The sequence below is a fragment of the Bactrocera latifrons genome, unplaced genomic scaffold, assembly GCF_001853355.1.
Source record: "Bactrocera latifrons isolate USDA-ARS-PBARC rearing strain unplaced genomic scaffold, ASM185335v1 scaffold_91, whole genome shotgun sequence".
Taxonomy (NCBI): Eukaryota; Metazoa; Arthropoda; class Insecta; order Diptera; family Tephritidae; genus Bactrocera; species Bactrocera latifrons.
The window spans coordinates 1,177,967-1,194,891 of NW_017537612.1; the positions used below are offsets into that span (position 1 = coordinate 1,177,967).

At 33.0% G+C, this 16,925-nt stretch overlaps 4 protein-coding genes across 5 annotated transcripts; all 4 read right to left on the reverse strand.

The window, feature by feature from the left end:
- Nucleotides 1–1,243: 1,243 nt before the first annotated feature.
- Nucleotides 1,244–1,798, reverse strand: LOC108977546 (cecropin-1-like). The gene is made up of 2 exons (XM_018947263.1): nt 1,570–1,798; nt 1,244–1,501 (listed from the first exon to the last, which is right to left on the reverse strand). Exons 1-2 carry the CDS (start codon nt 1,666–1,668, stop codon nt 1,409–1,411), a joined length of 192 nt encoding a protein of 63 aa, XP_018802808.1. The 5' UTR covers nt 1,669–1,798; the 3' UTR covers nt 1,244–1,408.
- Nucleotides 1,799–8,266: 6,468 nt separating this feature from the next.
- Nucleotides 8,267–8,714, reverse strand: LOC108977562 (cecropin-2-like). The gene is made up of 2 exons (XM_018947292.1): nt 8,542–8,714; nt 8,267–8,430 (listed from the first exon to the last, which is right to left on the reverse strand). The coding sequence occupies exons 1-2, from the start codon at nt 8,638–8,640 to the stop codon at nt 8,338–8,340; spliced, it is 192 nt and encodes a 63-aa protein (XP_018802837.1). The 5' UTR covers nt 8,641–8,714; the 3' UTR covers nt 8,267–8,337.
- Nucleotides 8,300–12,859, reverse strand: LOC108977561 (cecropin-1-like). 2 transcript variants are annotated; one of them, XM_018947291.1, is made up of 3 exons: nt 12,685–12,859; nt 12,501–12,580; nt 8,300–8,350 (listed from the first exon to the last, which is right to left on the reverse strand). In XM_018947291.1, the coding sequence occupies exons 1-3, from the start codon at nt 12,781–12,783 to the stop codon at nt 8,338–8,340; spliced, it is 192 nt and encodes a 63-aa protein (XP_018802836.1). In that variant the 5' UTR covers nt 12,784–12,859; the 3' UTR covers nt 8,300–8,337. The 2 variants fall into 2 exon arrangements, with proteins under 2 accessions (XP_018802836.1, XP_018802835.1); XM_018947290.1 differs by lacking the exon at nt 8,300–8,350 and having other exon boundaries at nt 12,375–12,580.
- A 2,066-nt stretch (nt 12,860–14,925) lies between these two features.
- LOC108977560 (cecropin-1-like) lies at nt 14,926–15,494 on the reverse strand. The gene is made up of 2 exons (XM_018947289.1): nt 15,121–15,494; nt 14,926–15,055 (listed from the first exon to the last, which is right to left on the reverse strand). Exons 1-2 carry the CDS (start codon nt 15,217–15,219, stop codon nt 14,960–14,962), a joined length of 195 nt encoding a protein of 64 aa, XP_018802834.1. The 5' UTR covers nt 15,220–15,494; the 3' UTR covers nt 14,926–14,959.
- Between the last annotated feature and the right edge of the window lie 1,431 nt (nt 15,495–16,925).

Here is a 16,925-nt window from a genome sequence, read left to right on the forward strand (position 1 = left end):
TTGGAAAAAAATATTTTCAACTCGTCCATTTCCGGTTAGCCCTCAGAAAAAAGATGCACCGGCGTTTGCAAAATAACTCCTTACAAGACCATCTGCAATGAAAAAATACGTGTGTTTTTTTTCCTTCGTCCAAATCTTTACGAATTGTATCTCAAAGGCCTGTTCTCAAGAAATCGACTCCTAAAATACAGTTTCGATTAAAACGCTCACAGAAGTCTCTTAGGATTTCGTCAAATAATGTCATTGGTTCTATCGTCATATTTCACGATAATCCTACAATGAGTTCAAAAGCATAATGATATACTTGGGAACTGTGAAGCAGACGAACTAGCCATTACAGGCGCATACATACATACAATTAGACTCCACGAAAGAGCGAATATACATATGTATATGTGCCCCTGACTATTTCTAGATATTTAATCGACAGATACATATGTTACAGATATACATAGCTAAGTCACAGTAGAAACAATCCCTAACTTGCTCAACAAGCCGAACATGCCAAMTATTAAAATTCAAAAAGAWTGTCATAAGAACTMTAGAGGGGCTGCCAACCGGTCATTGTCTAGTAGGCAAACATATCAGCATATTAGCAACACCATACTTAAAATTATTATTGTAGAAGCTATTAGGATGTAGAAGAAAAGTTGGGCGTATGCAAAATTTTGTATTGGGAAAATAAGCCCAACTAAAGGTCGATGGTTTCTTKACGATATTTCGAAGCTTAMACCGATACAATTTTTCGTACTGGTGAACTATGAATTGAAGGAWATTTAGTCCCGGCAGTATCACAAAAATTCGCGTCCATTGGCAATATCCTGATATTGCCGATGTTTTCTGTAAAAAAAAGCCGATATGAAAATGGTTTTCTAACCGATTTTCTCTGAATGCTTSCATGGAGSACATTTTATTGTWATTAGATATYATAAYMATATGAATAKATAATCKTAAAGGATTTTTAAAAATTAAATATCTAATATAGGCTAATTTGAAAAATCTATAAAACAAATAAATTAGGTTCATATTTTTATAATTWATCGAAAAATCAAATTCGATGAAACTAAATTATCCGAAATAGTAAGCTGTAATTGTTTTTCATAGTTTCGAAGTTTTAACTGKTTTGAGGAACAAAATTGCTCGAAATATTTCAAGATCTTTGAAAATATAAATCGAGAAGTCATATACTATAAATAGTAAATTTTAGAGGAAATAAATATACGCCGAAGTTTTTATTTAAGTATTCAATTTATTCKAAATTTCTTCCTCAACTTAATAATATAAATGTTGTTTTTAAAATATGTTTGTTTATAAAATAAATAAATATTTTTGAAGTAAATGCCATGATACATTTGCACAAAATGAGTTTATAACTGTAATTTAAATGTTATCGGCAACTAATAAAAAATTATCCACGGGCAGTAGCAGCGACATTGGCGGCCTGTTGCGCCACAGCAATCCCCTGAACGGCGGCATCTCTGGTATGCTGACCAACACGCTCCTGTTGGAAGCAAAATTAAGCATGTTAGTAATGTTAAAGGTAGAAATTTCGTTAGTGGAAATACTTACAACTTTCTTGCCGATCTTCTTGAGCCAACCAGCCTCCGTTTGGCCGGCAAAAATAGCGATCACCACAGCCAAGAAGATGAAGACTTTGTTGAAGTTCATTTTGATTCGAAATTTTCCTCGTAGTTATATAAATATTAGTATATTGGCTGATAATTAGCAATTACTGTTCTTTCTAAAACACTTGCAGTGAAACTGATGGCAATGCATTCTATGCTTCCAACTTTTATAGTCAGCTCTTCGGTCTGCCCACTAGACTCAGCTGGAAAAAATCCCGCGGTGGTTATATACACACATATTTCAGGGGGACCACAGSCGCTGATCATCTTGCACAGTCAATTATGCATTTGTTYATATAATATTCACTGTCCATATGTAAAAAACATATACTGATTGTGAGACCATATTTTGTTGTTCCTTGTTGGATTCAGTTCGGTGATTTTATTGAGCTTAGCAGAAAGTAAGCTCGTGTTGTTTKCAAGACATCGATTTGTATATGTATGTATTTGTAAGTAACCTCACATTTATTTACCTAAATTCATTAATATTGCGAGCACATCAAACTATCATTTCGTTGGATTCACACAAAAGTCCCGTTATGATTATGTTTTTTGTTTTTATATAAGTAAATATTCCATACACTGTCAKAAAGTACTCTTCGATTTCTTCTAAATGCATATGCTATATAATATAATACCATATACGAATANCATCAAGAAATTCGCCGCACCCTTGCTACGCAGCAGAAAGCGGGACCTGGACGCAGGTGCGCAGATGTAAATCTCACAATGAGAAAAATGGAACGCCACCCTGAAGTAAKGCAAAAGCGGTCCCAGGGTGGGCGACGGTTCCTTAGAGGGGGGGTTTTTAGTGACCTGCAAGTGGCACATACCGCTGCTGTGACAATAGCACCGATGATGCATTTTCCACCCCCTCACCCGCAAAAAAAAAAAAAAGAAAAAAAAACCCGGTTTAGGGATTTTTTGAAGAATCCCTTTATATTGGTTGAACTTCACTTGGTGAACGTTTGTATTACATGATGAGGTGACTGCCGTTTAAAGAATACATAATAATAATACTATAATTTATATTATTTTTAAATATATGATTGTAAGAACCTTTGGACCCTTGACCCATTTGGTACTAGTCATGCCATTGAATTTTGCGATGAAAGTTTAATATTCGTATTTGCTTTAATTTAAATTTATATAAATATATAGTGTATATAAATGGGATATGTGTATACGTAAAATTTCCTTTTCATAGGTTTAAAAGCAACTAAATCTATTTACAGTAATCAGTTCGCCACGAAACGTCCAAACGTCAAAGMTTTCCAGCATTTGCTTACTGCAGTCTGTCAGCAAGATTTTGTTTAGTTTTATCCTTGAGCTAGCTGTTTGTTTGCGCGAGCTGTTAAAATACAGATGGTGAGTTTGCTTTACACATCTATAAGATATCCGAAGAAAATCTGAACAAACGTTCATCAAGGTTCTTAAGAAAACAGTTCCAATAAAACTTTGTGTTCTGTGTCGTCAGTCAGTCATGTTTTCGTACTGAATATAAAAGCCGATTGATACACAAAGTGAAATCAAGCTCCCGTATCAGCGAAGTTTTTCGAAAGTGGCGCTGTTAACTGCCTTCCTTTGAGTTTCTAGAGGAGCGTTTGAGTTCATCAGGACATCGTTTCTTTGCCATGTCAGATAGTGACTTTTAAGTCGCTGATACATTACATACTCATCATTTCAAAATCTGCTGTACTTTAAACCGATTTTATCGTTGTTGTTGTTATAATGGTACATACTGCCTTTTAGGGTGGTAAGGATTAGTTGTCAGCGATGTCATCCAACGGTAGGCCCAGGAAATGTGCTGTTTCGACGGGATCGGACTATAGGGACAAAGGTGTCAGATGTGTAGGGTTAACAGGGTATGCAAAGAGTTAAGTGGGGAATAGTTGGATGCTGGGCATATATTTGGTATATYGGGTCGATTCTGGTTAAGTAGGAGTWTAACCTGCTACAGTATCCAGAACGAAGCTGCGCAACGTCACTCTCGACTCTCGCGGCAATTATAGCTCTTCGTCTGTAATGGGTGGCGATTTGACTACAAGTATGCCATTTACTAAGAGGGAGTCAGTGCATGTCTGAAGTTTATTGTGTCCGGAGTCTATTGGCGCATTGTTTTATGTCGTCGACGTAGTTGAGGAAGGACCAAGTAGACGATTACAGGCATATTATCTGCGAAAGCATCTCAGCAGAAGGAAATGAGTTGATTATGCCGCTTAACTGGAAGCATCCTGTTCTAGTTCGTAGTGCAGTGTTCTACGAAGTTTATAGTCGTTTGAGTTTCACTCAAAATGAGCTGAAACCCAAGCTCTGTGTAGTGCTWGGGTGCTCCTCTCGAGACTCGGGTGCTCCTACAGTCACTCGTCTGTTCATTTCTGTTCTATAATAAGTATAAAAGCACTGCTTAATAATTTATTCTTTGAAACAACTTCGTCTTATATTATTTWTGTTTTTTCTACGATGGGAATGCGTGAGCGTTATTCAACAGATTTGCCAAACTTTCACAAATCACGGTACTGAGTGTATGATCCCTCAGCAGATCACCTGAGATATTCTGGAGTAAACTTTATGAAAATTAGTTTCTTAAACTGCGAAGCATATAAAGACACATTCTTTAAATTCTAAATTTTTGAACTGTTGAAAAAATAGCTTGGATACTCATAAATCCGAGTTGTTTCCAATAAAGTTCCGAAATAATAAGTAAACTTGTTTCTACTTTTCAAATATAAKATTTATTTAAAATAATTTATAGTCACTAAATTACAAATTGCTAGTAATACTTTAAGGTAAACAAGCATAAATTAAAGCTTCGCTTTAAAACAGTCCATCTCCATATMTAAAGAAATTTATTAACCCTTGACTGTCGCARCAACATTGGCGRCCTGTTGAGCCACAGCGAGCGTTTGTATAGTGGCATCTCGTGTATTTTRACCGATTGTTGTTAGTGTAAAGTTTGTATTTTCGCTTTATTGTTTTGCTAATGGGAATGCAACGCTCAGTCCTTGTTTGAAATTTCAAAATGCATTTGTATGTATGTACGTTCGACATACATACGTATGGCATATATTTTCAAAAATACTCGCATAGGTATTTTTTAAGTTCTTATTTTCTAATTTGTGTTTATGTGGAATTTTTTGGGAAACTTTTGCGCGCAACAACGTTGCTAATTCAGTATTAGATAATTTCTTAGTAATAATATCTAATCTGCAGAGTGCTTAGTTTTGAGGCGGCAAATTGTTGTTTAGACAGCTTTTTTCCTAATTAGTTTCTCTTGTTAACACACTGYGTTCACTAATTTTGTTTACTTGCAGCACCTACACTTTTTACTATTGCTGTAATTAAAAGTTTTTAATAACGTCAAAAATTTTGATAAGATGCTTGAATAACTACTTTGATGAATCCAAAAGAGGTGCTTTACTAATTGCCGTCTATTTGTATTTATTTCGCTAAAATTTTTTTTTTTGCATATATATTTCAAATATTTATGCTCTCTTCTCAAACAATTCATATGTAAGAGTGACAATAAAGTTATCCAATTGATTACGTATGAAAGTACCTTATTAAACTAGTAAACTACCCACCGTGCTTTCTTTATGTGCTTAWRCCACTTTATGKRTTTTATWCCAGTTGCTTGTTCGTTTCACGTAACATTTATTTCATTTTTGTATACAAACCATAAACCTTTATCATTATAAATGAAGTTTCGTAAAATATATTTAAAATATTTTGGCTCGTTTTTGCAACACAACAATTTTATCTCTTCGTAAAAAACTTTTTTTCTATAATAATACGATTAGAAAAGTAAGAAATTTCAATCTGTTACAGACATACACTATTAACAAAAAAATTTTGAAATTTTTGGAAACAWATATTTTCAACTGGGCTATTGCGACGTCATTTCCGGTGACCGCTCGGAAAAAAAGATACGCCCTCGTTGGAGGATAACTCCTCGCAGGATCATCTAAAGTGAAAAAATACGTGTTTTAGTTAAAACCTTAACATAGAACTTGAACCAAGCAAAAAAAACAAAAAAAAAAATTAAAATGGATTTTTGGCAGCCATTATTACAAAAAAATTAAAATTTCGATGAAAATTTCGCAACATTTTTTTTTTTCAAATCGTTGGAATCAGTGTAAAATTTCATGAAGATCAGTTGAGTAGTTAAGAAATCTTGCTGGCGCACTTAGCCCAGCTAGCCTAGAGCGCACAAATTCTCAAGCCTGTATCTCCAAACTATGACTCGGATCAACAATTTAGGGCAATACTCTAGAGGTTGTTTAATAAGACAATAAAATAGAATTCGATTTTTTTTAAATCCGTAAACCCATGTAATGAAGCCAATTTTCTTTTATTTGAGCATTCGTGAGTTATACGGAATYTTTCGGTAGAATACATAGAAATTATATGGTGGCACAATCTTATATAGAGACATTCTTGGGGTACATATAACTTGTAAACATATTATGATAGTCCCTTAAATATCTGCCAGATCCTTGGCCGTTTTTTCCCTGTCATTTGCGGTGTGCTCCTTGATATGGATTTCTCAAAAATTACTAATATTACACACAAGTACAGATAAACGACTCAGCTCGTCACACTCGCAATGCATACTATATACTTATGTATATGTACTTTATAGGGTCTCCGATATTTCTTTCTATTTAATATACTCTCTATAGGGTATAAAGTTTTAACCCCTGTTCTTATGCTTGTAGACATCTTCTAATATGAAATGATTACATGAGTCCTTCATCAAATTCAAAAACATTTCTATTATAAACCATTGTTTTGAGGGGACTTTTAAGCTGGCCTTTAGTTCCCCGAATTTGGACATAAACAAATTAAATTAATCTATAAAGAAGCAATCGATTATTATGCTACGAGTATCGGAAATAAAAAATCACATAGAGCGTCATCCATTACACATTGGAATACAAATGTTTATACGTACTTTTATAGTAAATTTTTAAGTAAAGTAAAGTCACGTAAACAAATTATGCAATTTACTCTGCTGCGCTGTCTGCTCTGTTTCATTCATAAAAGTTTTCTATTTGCATATGTATATGTATATAACAGTAATCGTAACGTAAATTAAGTGATTGAATGGCCCAGCAGGAAAAATATCTGTAAAAACAATTCCTAAGAAATATTCTGCATTAAATTTTTTTTTACAGAATTTACATATAATGAGTTGAATATATTAAAGACTTTTTGCTACAGAAAATATTTACTTCCTTCTATTGTGGGATATTCTTGAATTTATTTTATATAAAACCGTTTTGTAGAAGATGTTATTACTATTAAGTGTATAAAATAAATATTATATTATTAAAGGCATTTTTTTTTTGAATTTGAATTAATTAGTTAAAGTTTTAATAGTTTTAGTTATGCGATAATTAAAACTAAACTAAATTTTCTCATCGCGTATTTGTGCGAATAATTAATTTCATAACTGTACACTTATAAACATTTATATACAAASTTATAATTTTATTATGTCTTTTACACATATTCCTTTCTYTCAATTGTCTCAYTTGTTGTGAATAATTGGATTTTTTACTCTTATTTCAAACAACACAAAAGAGGTTAATGTGCTGCTCGCTCATAATTCATAAATTATTAGTGAAACGTCATTGACTTTCCTGGTATTAGGTATTAGGTGATTCCCTCTACATCATTCCTTTTTTATCAAAACATGTTTTTTTTTTTTAAATGGTGGCAATCCAAATTCTTGATTCAAAGAGGATTGGGAAACACCCCGAATAAACTGAAATGAAGCGAAACAGTCCCATATCTGGTTTTTGTTTGATTAGTTTCTGATATTTTCAGCGTCTGAAGGAAAAATAATATAATTTCAAACGAAATGTGAATCTCAAAATGTATCGAAACGCTTTACTAAAACCCGTATCTGTTATTTCTTTATGAGCAATTAATTTCTCGTCATTTATTAATAATATAGTATAAATATATACTGACTGACTGACTTCGTACTGCATTTATCGGCCAATATGTGAGTTATCGTAATGAAAATGAGAGAACGTGTTACTAATAATAGTGTTTTTTTGTACCAAAAATAAATAAAATTGCCAGAAAATTTGACCTAGTCCTTATTATCAAAATTTTGGACATCCAGYTAAATTTAATACATATGATTGGGGATATGAAATGCAATGAAACCCAGGGAACAAGTTTTTAGCATGTGGTATGTTAATAGTATGTGGTATTGCCAAATATAGATAAACTCGGGTCAATACTACCCCAAATCCCAAATCGTCACGTGAAATGCAAAATAACGTATCTTCAAAAAATTCGAAATTGAGTGCCTTATTGAGTACGCTTCATTACTTCAAATTGGATACATAATATTACATACATATGTTCAACATTTTCAGGTTCTGCGGATTCTCAGGATATAAACCAGTTTTAACCAATATAAATATTTTTTTTCACTCTTGTAAGTAASGTATTTCAAAATACAGCAAGCAAAGATAATTAACATTGAACGCCTTAAGGATCCTTCGATTCTTAAATGAAATTTCACATAATTTACGTAAACATATGAATAAGTAAAAATTGGAAATCTTTTCTAAAATATAACTTTTATTCAAATATTTTAATATTAATTTTCATAACTCTGTCATAAAATGGTCTAACTAAATAAATATTAAACTAATTTAGGTACATAAATATTTGTTGTAACAACATCCAATTATCCCTTCAATGTTGCCGCAACATTGGCGGCCTGTTGCGCTACSGCAATGGTCTGGATAGTGGCATCTCGTGTATKTTGACCAACGCGCTCCTGAAATTTATGGAGAGAAATTGAGAAGAGAAGTTAGTAAATGCTTCTCATTGCAGAATGCACCTTTAAAAATGTATAGATATTTTTTWTAGGCAATTATTTCAAACTTACAATTTTCTTGCCAATCTTTTTCAACCATCCAGCCTCAGTTTGGCCAGCGAAGACGGCAATGAAGACAGCCAAAAGAACGAAAATTTTGTTSAAGTTCATTTTGCTTATGTTTGTAGATTTGTTTGCCTGTATGAACGATATATTCAAGCTTGGTGTGCTTCCACTTTCTTCGACGTTTGAATTGTGTTTATTGATACCAGCGCAGCTTTGTTTTTATAGCACGACGGCAAACGCCACTTTTCTTATCAGCGCAGTRTCGGGGATTTCTTTCTATGGCACTCAGTAGAGTATAAATGCTTATGTGTATATATGTAGGTATTTACAGCATCATTTAAATGTTGTTGAATCACTTTTGGGTAATTAAAAATATATAATACCTACGTTCGGTTCTATACTTATACATGTATGTACCACTGTGGGCAAAAAATATTAAGACTTATTAATTTAAATTTCGCGTGAACTGGGTGTTCTTGTTAATATTTTTTATAATTACGTTAAAAATTACCGATTTACTTTGCATTATATTGAATTCATTTAATGTCTAGAAAAAAATAATTCGACTTCGGCCGAAATCTATTTGGGTAATAAAGTATATTTATGTTTGCTATATATGTTACATACCCTTTGGACAATAATCTATGCCACATTTCCTAAAGAAATCTTTCATCATAAAATGGTTTCCYTACAAGAGCTTGACTTGAATCAATCTGTTTGTATGGGCGCTATATGCTATAGTGAGTCYGATCTAAACAATTTGTTTGGAKATTATWCCGCGATATCGAGTTATAATCTGCATATATCAAATTTCGTGAACATATCTTGTCAAATAAAAAAGGTTTTCTCTCAAAACTTTCAATTCGATCAGTCAGTTTGTATGATAGCTATATGYTCTAGTAGGTGCGCACCTTCTTGGAGAGAAGAAGACGTCTGCAGAATTTCAGACCGATATCGCAAAAACTACTTATACCAAATAGCTCGTCACGGGTCATCACGTTCATAATTTATATTATATATACTTTACAGGGTCTACGACTTTCTTTCTGGGGTTTCAAAATTAATCTCAAATTCAATATACCCTGTTTAGGACAAAAAGTTTGTCACTGAAATTATACTTCTAGACATCACCTAATATGAAAGAAATGTRTAATTCCTTAATCATATTTAAAAACATTTCAATTTGCAATCATTATTTGAAGGTGAGTTTTAAGCTAGCGTTTGGTTCCCCGAATTTTGCCAACAACAAATGAAATTAATTTATAAAGATGCAATCGATTATTATGCTTCAAGTATCGGAAATAAAAAATCACATGGATTTTTTTTTGTTTGTACATACATTTACAATAAATTATAGGAGTAAAGTCACGTAAACAAATTATGCAATTTACTTTGCTCTGTTTCATTCATAAAAGTTTTCAATTTGCATATCTACAAACGTAGCCATTGAGTGGTTCAATGACCCAGCAAGAAAAAAATACCAAAAATTTACGAATGAAACCATCAAAAAGAAAATTACTTTATTTAACATTTACTACATTTTATACTTTGAACTTAAAATTTCAATTTAATAGGAAATATTTTGTGCAAACTATCTGCAGCATTTTTTCTGTGTCTATATAAAAGAATTTTGCAAAATATGCGAATAACAGAAATATTTCATTGTAAAAAGCATAGTTTTCGGATTTAATTTTAATTTTTTTTTTATTTTTTAAATTTTTTATTTTTAATTTTAGTTTTATTTAAAGTTTTTTTAAATTTTATTTTCGTAATAATTTTCTACCGGGTATTTGTAGACACTTGTAGATATAACCAATCATATAAAACAGTATAATCTCATTATGTGTTTTACTTATATTCCTATCTTTCATTTGTCTCAGTTGCTATCAGTGTTTGATTCTTTGCTATGTATCATTGCCAACAACACAAAAGAGGTTAATGCTCTGCTCATAATTCGCAAAATATGGTTGAAACGTCACTGTCTTTCCTGGTATTTGGTGATTTCTCTGAGATGAATTCGGTTCTTTTTCCATAATAAGAAAACAAAGAAATAATTATAATTTTTTAATTAATGGAAAATTGAGAAACACCCCAAAAAAACTGAAAGTGAGCGAAAATTAAAATTTATTGAAACGCTTTACGAAAAACCGGGATTGACGCTTGGGGCTTAACAAAATATAATACGAGTAAATAATGTTGCATTTATATATTGGTCTTACTGTAGGACTGAACCTAGTGTCTAGTGAAAAATCATTCCGGTGGTGATTAGCGCTGATTTTCCTTTATTTGACGTTTATTTAACATAGAAGCAAAGCATTTATGTTGGCGTGCTCTGTGAATACTCATTTTGACCTTATCGCATGAATCATATAGAGTGTGTAATGAAAGTGAAAGCTTATAGTTGGGTATTTCCTTGAAAAAATTGGTATTCGGTATTTTTTCTAGATGAATGTGGTAAAATTCATAACGAGATATTTTTAAAATTTATTTGACATGCCTCTATAAAGTCATTATCTTCAAAATCCATATATAAAGGGTGATCCATTTCGAGGTTTCCTAAATTTTTTTTTTTTWAAGAAAAAACACTGCAATATCAAATTTAATGGGGAATGTTTATTATCATACGAAAGAACATTCTTTGGCAAGTAGTTACTTGAAGATTATCCCTTTCAAATCCATACGTTGAGTTCAATGCTCGAAAACTCGACTGGTAACTGGCGAATAACACGAGTGATGTTTTGCTCCAAGGCCTGAATTGAAGCCAAATTGTCCACATATACTTTAGACTTTACATATTCCCATAKKGAAAATTYTAACGGCTTGATGTGACACGATCTGGTGGCCAATCGACCGGTTCAAAACTTGAAATTATCTGCTCTCCGAAGTGTGGAAAGTTGGAACCAAATGTTGCCGAGATCACGTGGCTCGATTATCATGGCTCGATCATATTTGAAGAAATAAAGATCGATGATTCCACTGACCCACAAACCGCACATTACCGTTCTTTTTCTGGATGAAATGGCAGTTCTCGAAACTTCAGGTTTGCTTTTCATCCCAAATGTTGCAATTTTAGTTGAACAGAATTTGGCTCGAAAAGGGCATATTTTCTTGAAACCGTTCAAGAGCCCTTAAAGCGAAGCGATATCGCTTGGGAACATCAAGCGGCTTCAGTTCTTTTTCATGCATTTTGTACGCTTTAAATGATGAATTGATGGTGTTTCGAACAGCATGCCCAGTAGGCCGATTATGTTCACCATAGGTTGAGCGAAGCGCSAAACGGAACGTGAATTTACTKAATAAATTTGAACGATTTCTAAACGTTGTTCAGGCGCAAGTCTTTYCATGTAGAATGTTATTTAATAGTTRAGTYTGGAAGCTTTTTGTACTTGTTGCTAGCTAAGAGATATAGAATTTAAARACTTCAATTATTGATTTACAAGACGTCAGTGTTTGGCTATCATTTTAACGCAAGAATGCTTAATTTAGTCYCGCTTGATAATAAAGAACAACTTTTATTTGTTAAATTTGATAACTCTCAAACTTGAATTAAAATGCTAGAGGCAATTTCAGTTCATTAATTACTTGAAGTGCTTTACTTGAAAAACCGAATTCTTTCTTGTCCCTAATCTTTTCGTGATATCACTTCTCACTCACTTTTATAGGAGAGAACAACGACAAAGTTCAACACCAAAGTAAAGCATTATATTTCGAAATACTTCAAGCAAAGATAGTTTCCATTGAGGATCCTTTGATTGCTAAATAAAATTTCATATTATATACATAAACATAGTATGTACATACATACATATAAGTAAAAATTGCACATTTTTTGTTTTATTATTTTTATTATTTTCATTTATCATARCTCAGTCATAAATATGTCTAAATAAATAAATATTAAACTAATTTAAGTACATAGTATTTTTTGTAACAACATGCGAACAGTTTCAGTTTATCCCTTCAATGTTGCCGCAACATTGGCGGCCTGTTGCGCTACGGCAATGGTCTGGATAGTGGCATCTCGGGTATGTTGACCAACGCGCTCCTGAAATTTATGAAGAGAAATTGAGAAGTTASTAAATYCTTCTTATTGCAGAATGCACATTGAAATATATTAATTTTATTTTTAAGATATTATTTCAAACTTACAATTTTCTTGCCAATCTTTTTCAACCATCCCGCCTCAGTTTGGCCAGCGAAGACGGCAATGAAGACAGCCAAAAGAACGAAAATTTTGTTGAAGTTCATTTTGCTTATGTTTGTAGATTTGTTTGCTTGTATGAAAGATTATTTAAGCTTGGTGTGCTTCCACTTTCTTCGACGTTCGAATTGTGTTTGTTGATACTTCACTAGTGCCGATTTGCTTTTATAACGATTCGGCAAAAGGTACCTTTCCTTATCAGCGCAGTGTCGGGGATTTCTTCCTATACGGCATTCAGTAGAGTGAAAATACTTATACACATATGTATATATGTATTCACAGCATCATTTAAATGTTGTTGATTAACTTTTGGGCAATAAAAAATATATGTATGAAAAATTATGGAGCCGAATTTTTTATACAAATTCGATTATTTTATATAGAGTAGTCTATATAAAATCTTTTCGTATATTTGATCAAATTTCAACTGGCCTTTTATATTTATAATAAACTTTAATGAATTACAGGCTTCCCTTGAAGCCAACCTTAGCATTGACCGAAACAAGTGGCAGTCCAATGACGCAAGGTCAGGGCTATATGGTGGATGCATCAAAACTTTTCAGCCAAGCTCTTTCAGGGTTTGCAGATTCATCAAAGATGTGTGTGGTCTAGCGTTGCCCTTGGGCGTAGCGTTTGTTGGGGTTGGAAAGGAATCATCATCAGATTCCTTTTCAACCCCAACAAATACTCAGCATAACCTTTCGAGACGGCAATCCTGGCTTTGGGTCCATCTGTTSAGCTTCACCACCATTTGGACCATGATCTTKTTTGTACATTATTGCATRTAGTRTTTGATCCACTTTTCGTCTCCTGTTGGTTCGATTTCATTTCATTTCAGCAARCAATCGCATATGTTAATTCGGTCCATTTCAGAGACAATTCATGTGGTACTCAAACATCGAGCTTCTTTTTGTAGCCAGCCGTTCTTAAATGGTTCACAAACATTTGATGATGAATGTCGAGTTCCTTAGCGATGTCATGGCTGCTACGGTCCTGGTCAATCTTTTCTATGATTTCGTTGACTTTTTCAACGATAGGTCGACCAGAGCGAGGTGCATCTTTCACATTGAAATTTTGAGAACGGAAACTAGCAAACCATTGTTGTGCTACTCTGATACAGCATCGTCTTCTAAAACTGCAGAAATTTCATTGATGGCTTGCATGTCATTCTTTCCTTTTTTATAAAAAAAWTTYAAAATATAGCGAATTTCTTCATTATTTTCACTCATTTCTTCTTTGTTTTTTTTTTCAACTTTCCCGAATTTAATTTTTTAAATTAAGGTTAAATGAAGCTTAAATCTCACACTTCCAACACTCTATAGTATGACGTAATGTGAGTGGTACCACGGGAGATATACGACTGCAACAACATCTATTGGCAAAATACGAAAATACTTTTCCGACTACCCAATAATTACATAGAGTTCGAGAATGTCAATTCCACAGCTTAAAACGTACGACCTATCCATACGCTTCTATATGAAATTAGGTCCATACTTTTTATGAAATAGTATTTAATTGACTAAAATGAAGTAGTATTACTACATTTAAGCTTTGATCAAATTATATTAATTTAGCTCTCAATTTATGTATTATCTCTTCTATCGACTGAAAACGGGTTCCACGCAGAGACAATTTCAGTTTGGGTAACAATAAAAAATCACACTGAGCCAAATCTTGTGAATAATGTGGTTGAGCGATGGTATTCATTGGGTTTTTGACTTTAAATTCGGTCACATTCGTGGCTCGATGCGRTAGTGCATTATTATCAACATATTTTTAAACAATATCCGGACTTCCAGAAAAATATTTCCGAGCAAAACTTCTTCACAGACTTCCAAAATTATTATTATCCGCAGCTAAAACGAGGTGGAGGTGGTATTTTTATGTATGTCTAAACTACAGATTGCCGGCCGAGAGGTTACAGAGTATCAAAAAAATATTTGTGAGGTAGCCGCGTCTTTCGATCCCATACCCACTTGTTGAGTAAAGCGATTAATGTGAAGATCCTTATTTCCTGTCTAGGATAATGTAAACTCTACTTATATCTACTTATCAATATTTTTCCTTCTTTTTGACGATTTCAATCAAATAGCTTATATCCAAACATCCTTTAAGCAAGAGCATCAATTGCAAACTTCTTTTTTTCATCGATTTATTTAATTTATTATTAAAATGTATACATATTWCCATAAATAATTTATCACTTATTAATTTAGGCAGCTATTTGCCTCTCGCAGTGGCAGCAACATTGGCGGCCTGTTGAGCCACAGCAATTCCCTGAATGGCGGCATCTCTGGTATGCTGACCAACACGTTCCTGACGAAAAGTATTAGACATGTTAGGAAATTGAAAATATCCAAATATACAGTAAAAATACTTACAATTTTCTTGCCGATTTTCTTGAGCCAACCAGCCTCGGCTTGTCCGGCGAAAATGGCGATCATCACGGCAAAGAAGATGAAAACTTTGTTGAAGTTCATTTGGAATTGAATTTTTCTGCTTATGAAAGTCTGGAATTTACGTGTTTTGTCGTTTATTGGCGCTGCACTTTTTATAGTGGGCTCAAGCTTCGGCTTGCGGCAGCTGCAGCCGTTATTAGACCTAGAAATGCTACGGGGGTGCACATACGCTCACTATATGGGCGCGTACTGATAAGCAGCCAATAATGTTCTTTAACCCTCGGTGATTTTATTCTTCTCAGCAGCGCAGAGATGCATAAATTATGTGTACCGGTGTCTTTTCCGAGTTGGTTGTATACAATTAAGTCAAACATACATATATGTGAGTACTCTAGGAGAATCCCCGTTTTTATGCAAGCAAAGCGCACACTTACCCGCCGATAAGGTAACACACTTTGGCGCATAKAAAGTAATATTCTTCAATTGTGAGGAAACTCGAGAAAATAGTAAAACGGAAACAATCTAATAAAAGTTTTATTAGAAGGTACTTGTTTTGGGTTATTTARTAAGTATGTATTTTGAAAATTAAGTACTATAAGTATTAAGTAAGTAGTTACTAGGTAGGTACTATAAGTGTAAATTTAAATAGAAAGAGGTGGAATCAGAGCAATGATATGCCTACTAAACGTTATTATCCAAACATGAAATATTTTTGCCAAGGAATTCTAAGAACTTCATAGCATGYAAGTTAAGCAATTAAGCGAAAAAAATATATTTTCATCAGCTTGGGATTCAAAATTGTTAACTTTTGCATTAGTTTTGAGAATATATGATTATATCACGAAAAAAGAATTAACAATTATGCGCGTGATTTATCTACATAAATCCCCTTCTTGTTTTCGTTTCTTGTGGAGATCAACATCTTTAACATTTTGGAAAGTATTGAGTGTCAAGCTCGAACATTTCTAAAAATACATTRCATTAGTGCTTTAAAATTATTTTTAGAGCTAAGCTTGTAGCCGCGCATTCTTATCACTAAAATTCTAGAACAGCATCTGTGCAAAAATCGTCGCTTTCTTTAGTCAACGTAAGTGTCGACCGCTTTTATTATATAAAGTATAAAAGTAATAAATTGAGTGGAGGTCAACCATTCAACTCTCCTTACTCGTTGTCTTCGCTTCCATGAATACAAAACTCGCGGTTATCTTTGCTATGTTTTTGCTTATTGCGGCTGTGGGATTCACACAGGCCGATTGTTTGGACGATCTGAACGAAGTGCTTAATGCACTTATATCTTCCGGTATTATTTTCAAGTGTYTGCCTTTTCCATAGTCTAGTAGTTAATGCGGGGCAGATCAATAAAATTACTACAAATATTGCGGTTCGTAGAAGAAGATTAGGGAATTTGGGTCCAAATTCGATTGAAGGGAAATAATTCGTTTTTAAGAATATATATTTATTGACTGTGTATTTGTAAAATTGTTTTTAAAAAATGGTGTAAAATTTATTCAATACTCATAGAAATTTTGTAAAAAGTTTCCAAATTTTTAAAAAATTTAAAAGTAAATATTTTATAACGAAAATTATTTTGTTTTGATTTCATTTAGAAAAAATTGTTTCATTGGTTTTATTAGCTTAATATTTTTCACTATCGATCAGGACCATTTCCCAACAGGTATTTACAATTATATACCTATTATTTTTCTGACCATATGTTTTCCAATGATATGAATTGTTCTCAGAAGTTTTTAATTTTTATACTCTCGCAACAAAGTTGCTAAAGAGAG

Excerpts from the sequence above, each read along its gene's own strand:
- LOC108977560 (XM_018947289.1), bottom strand. The coding sequence starts at position 15,219 with ATGAACTTCAACAAAGTTTTCATCTTCTTTGCCGTGATGATCGCCATT. Across the intron at positions 15,056-15,120 it reads AGAAAATCGGCAAGAAAATT|GAACGTGTTGGTCAGCATAC; the intron begins GTAAGTATTTTT and ends ACTTTTCGTCAG.
- LOC108977546 (XM_018947263.1), bottom strand. The coding sequence starts at position 1,668 with ATGAACTTCAACAAAGTCTTCATCTTCTTGGCTGTGGTGATCGCTATT. Across the intron at positions 1,502-1,569 it reads AGAAGATCGGCAAGAAAGTT|GAGCGTGTTGGTCAGCATAC; the intron begins GTAAGTATTTCC and ends TGCTTCCAACAG.
- LOC108977561 (XM_018947291.1), bottom strand. The coding sequence starts at position 12,783 with ATGAACTTCAACAAAATTTTCGTTCTTTTGGCTGTCTTCATTGCCGTC. Across the intron at positions 12,581-12,684 it reads AAAAGATTGGCAAGAAAATT|GAGCGCGTTGGTCAACATAC; the intron begins GTAAGTTTGAAA and ends CATAAATTTCAG.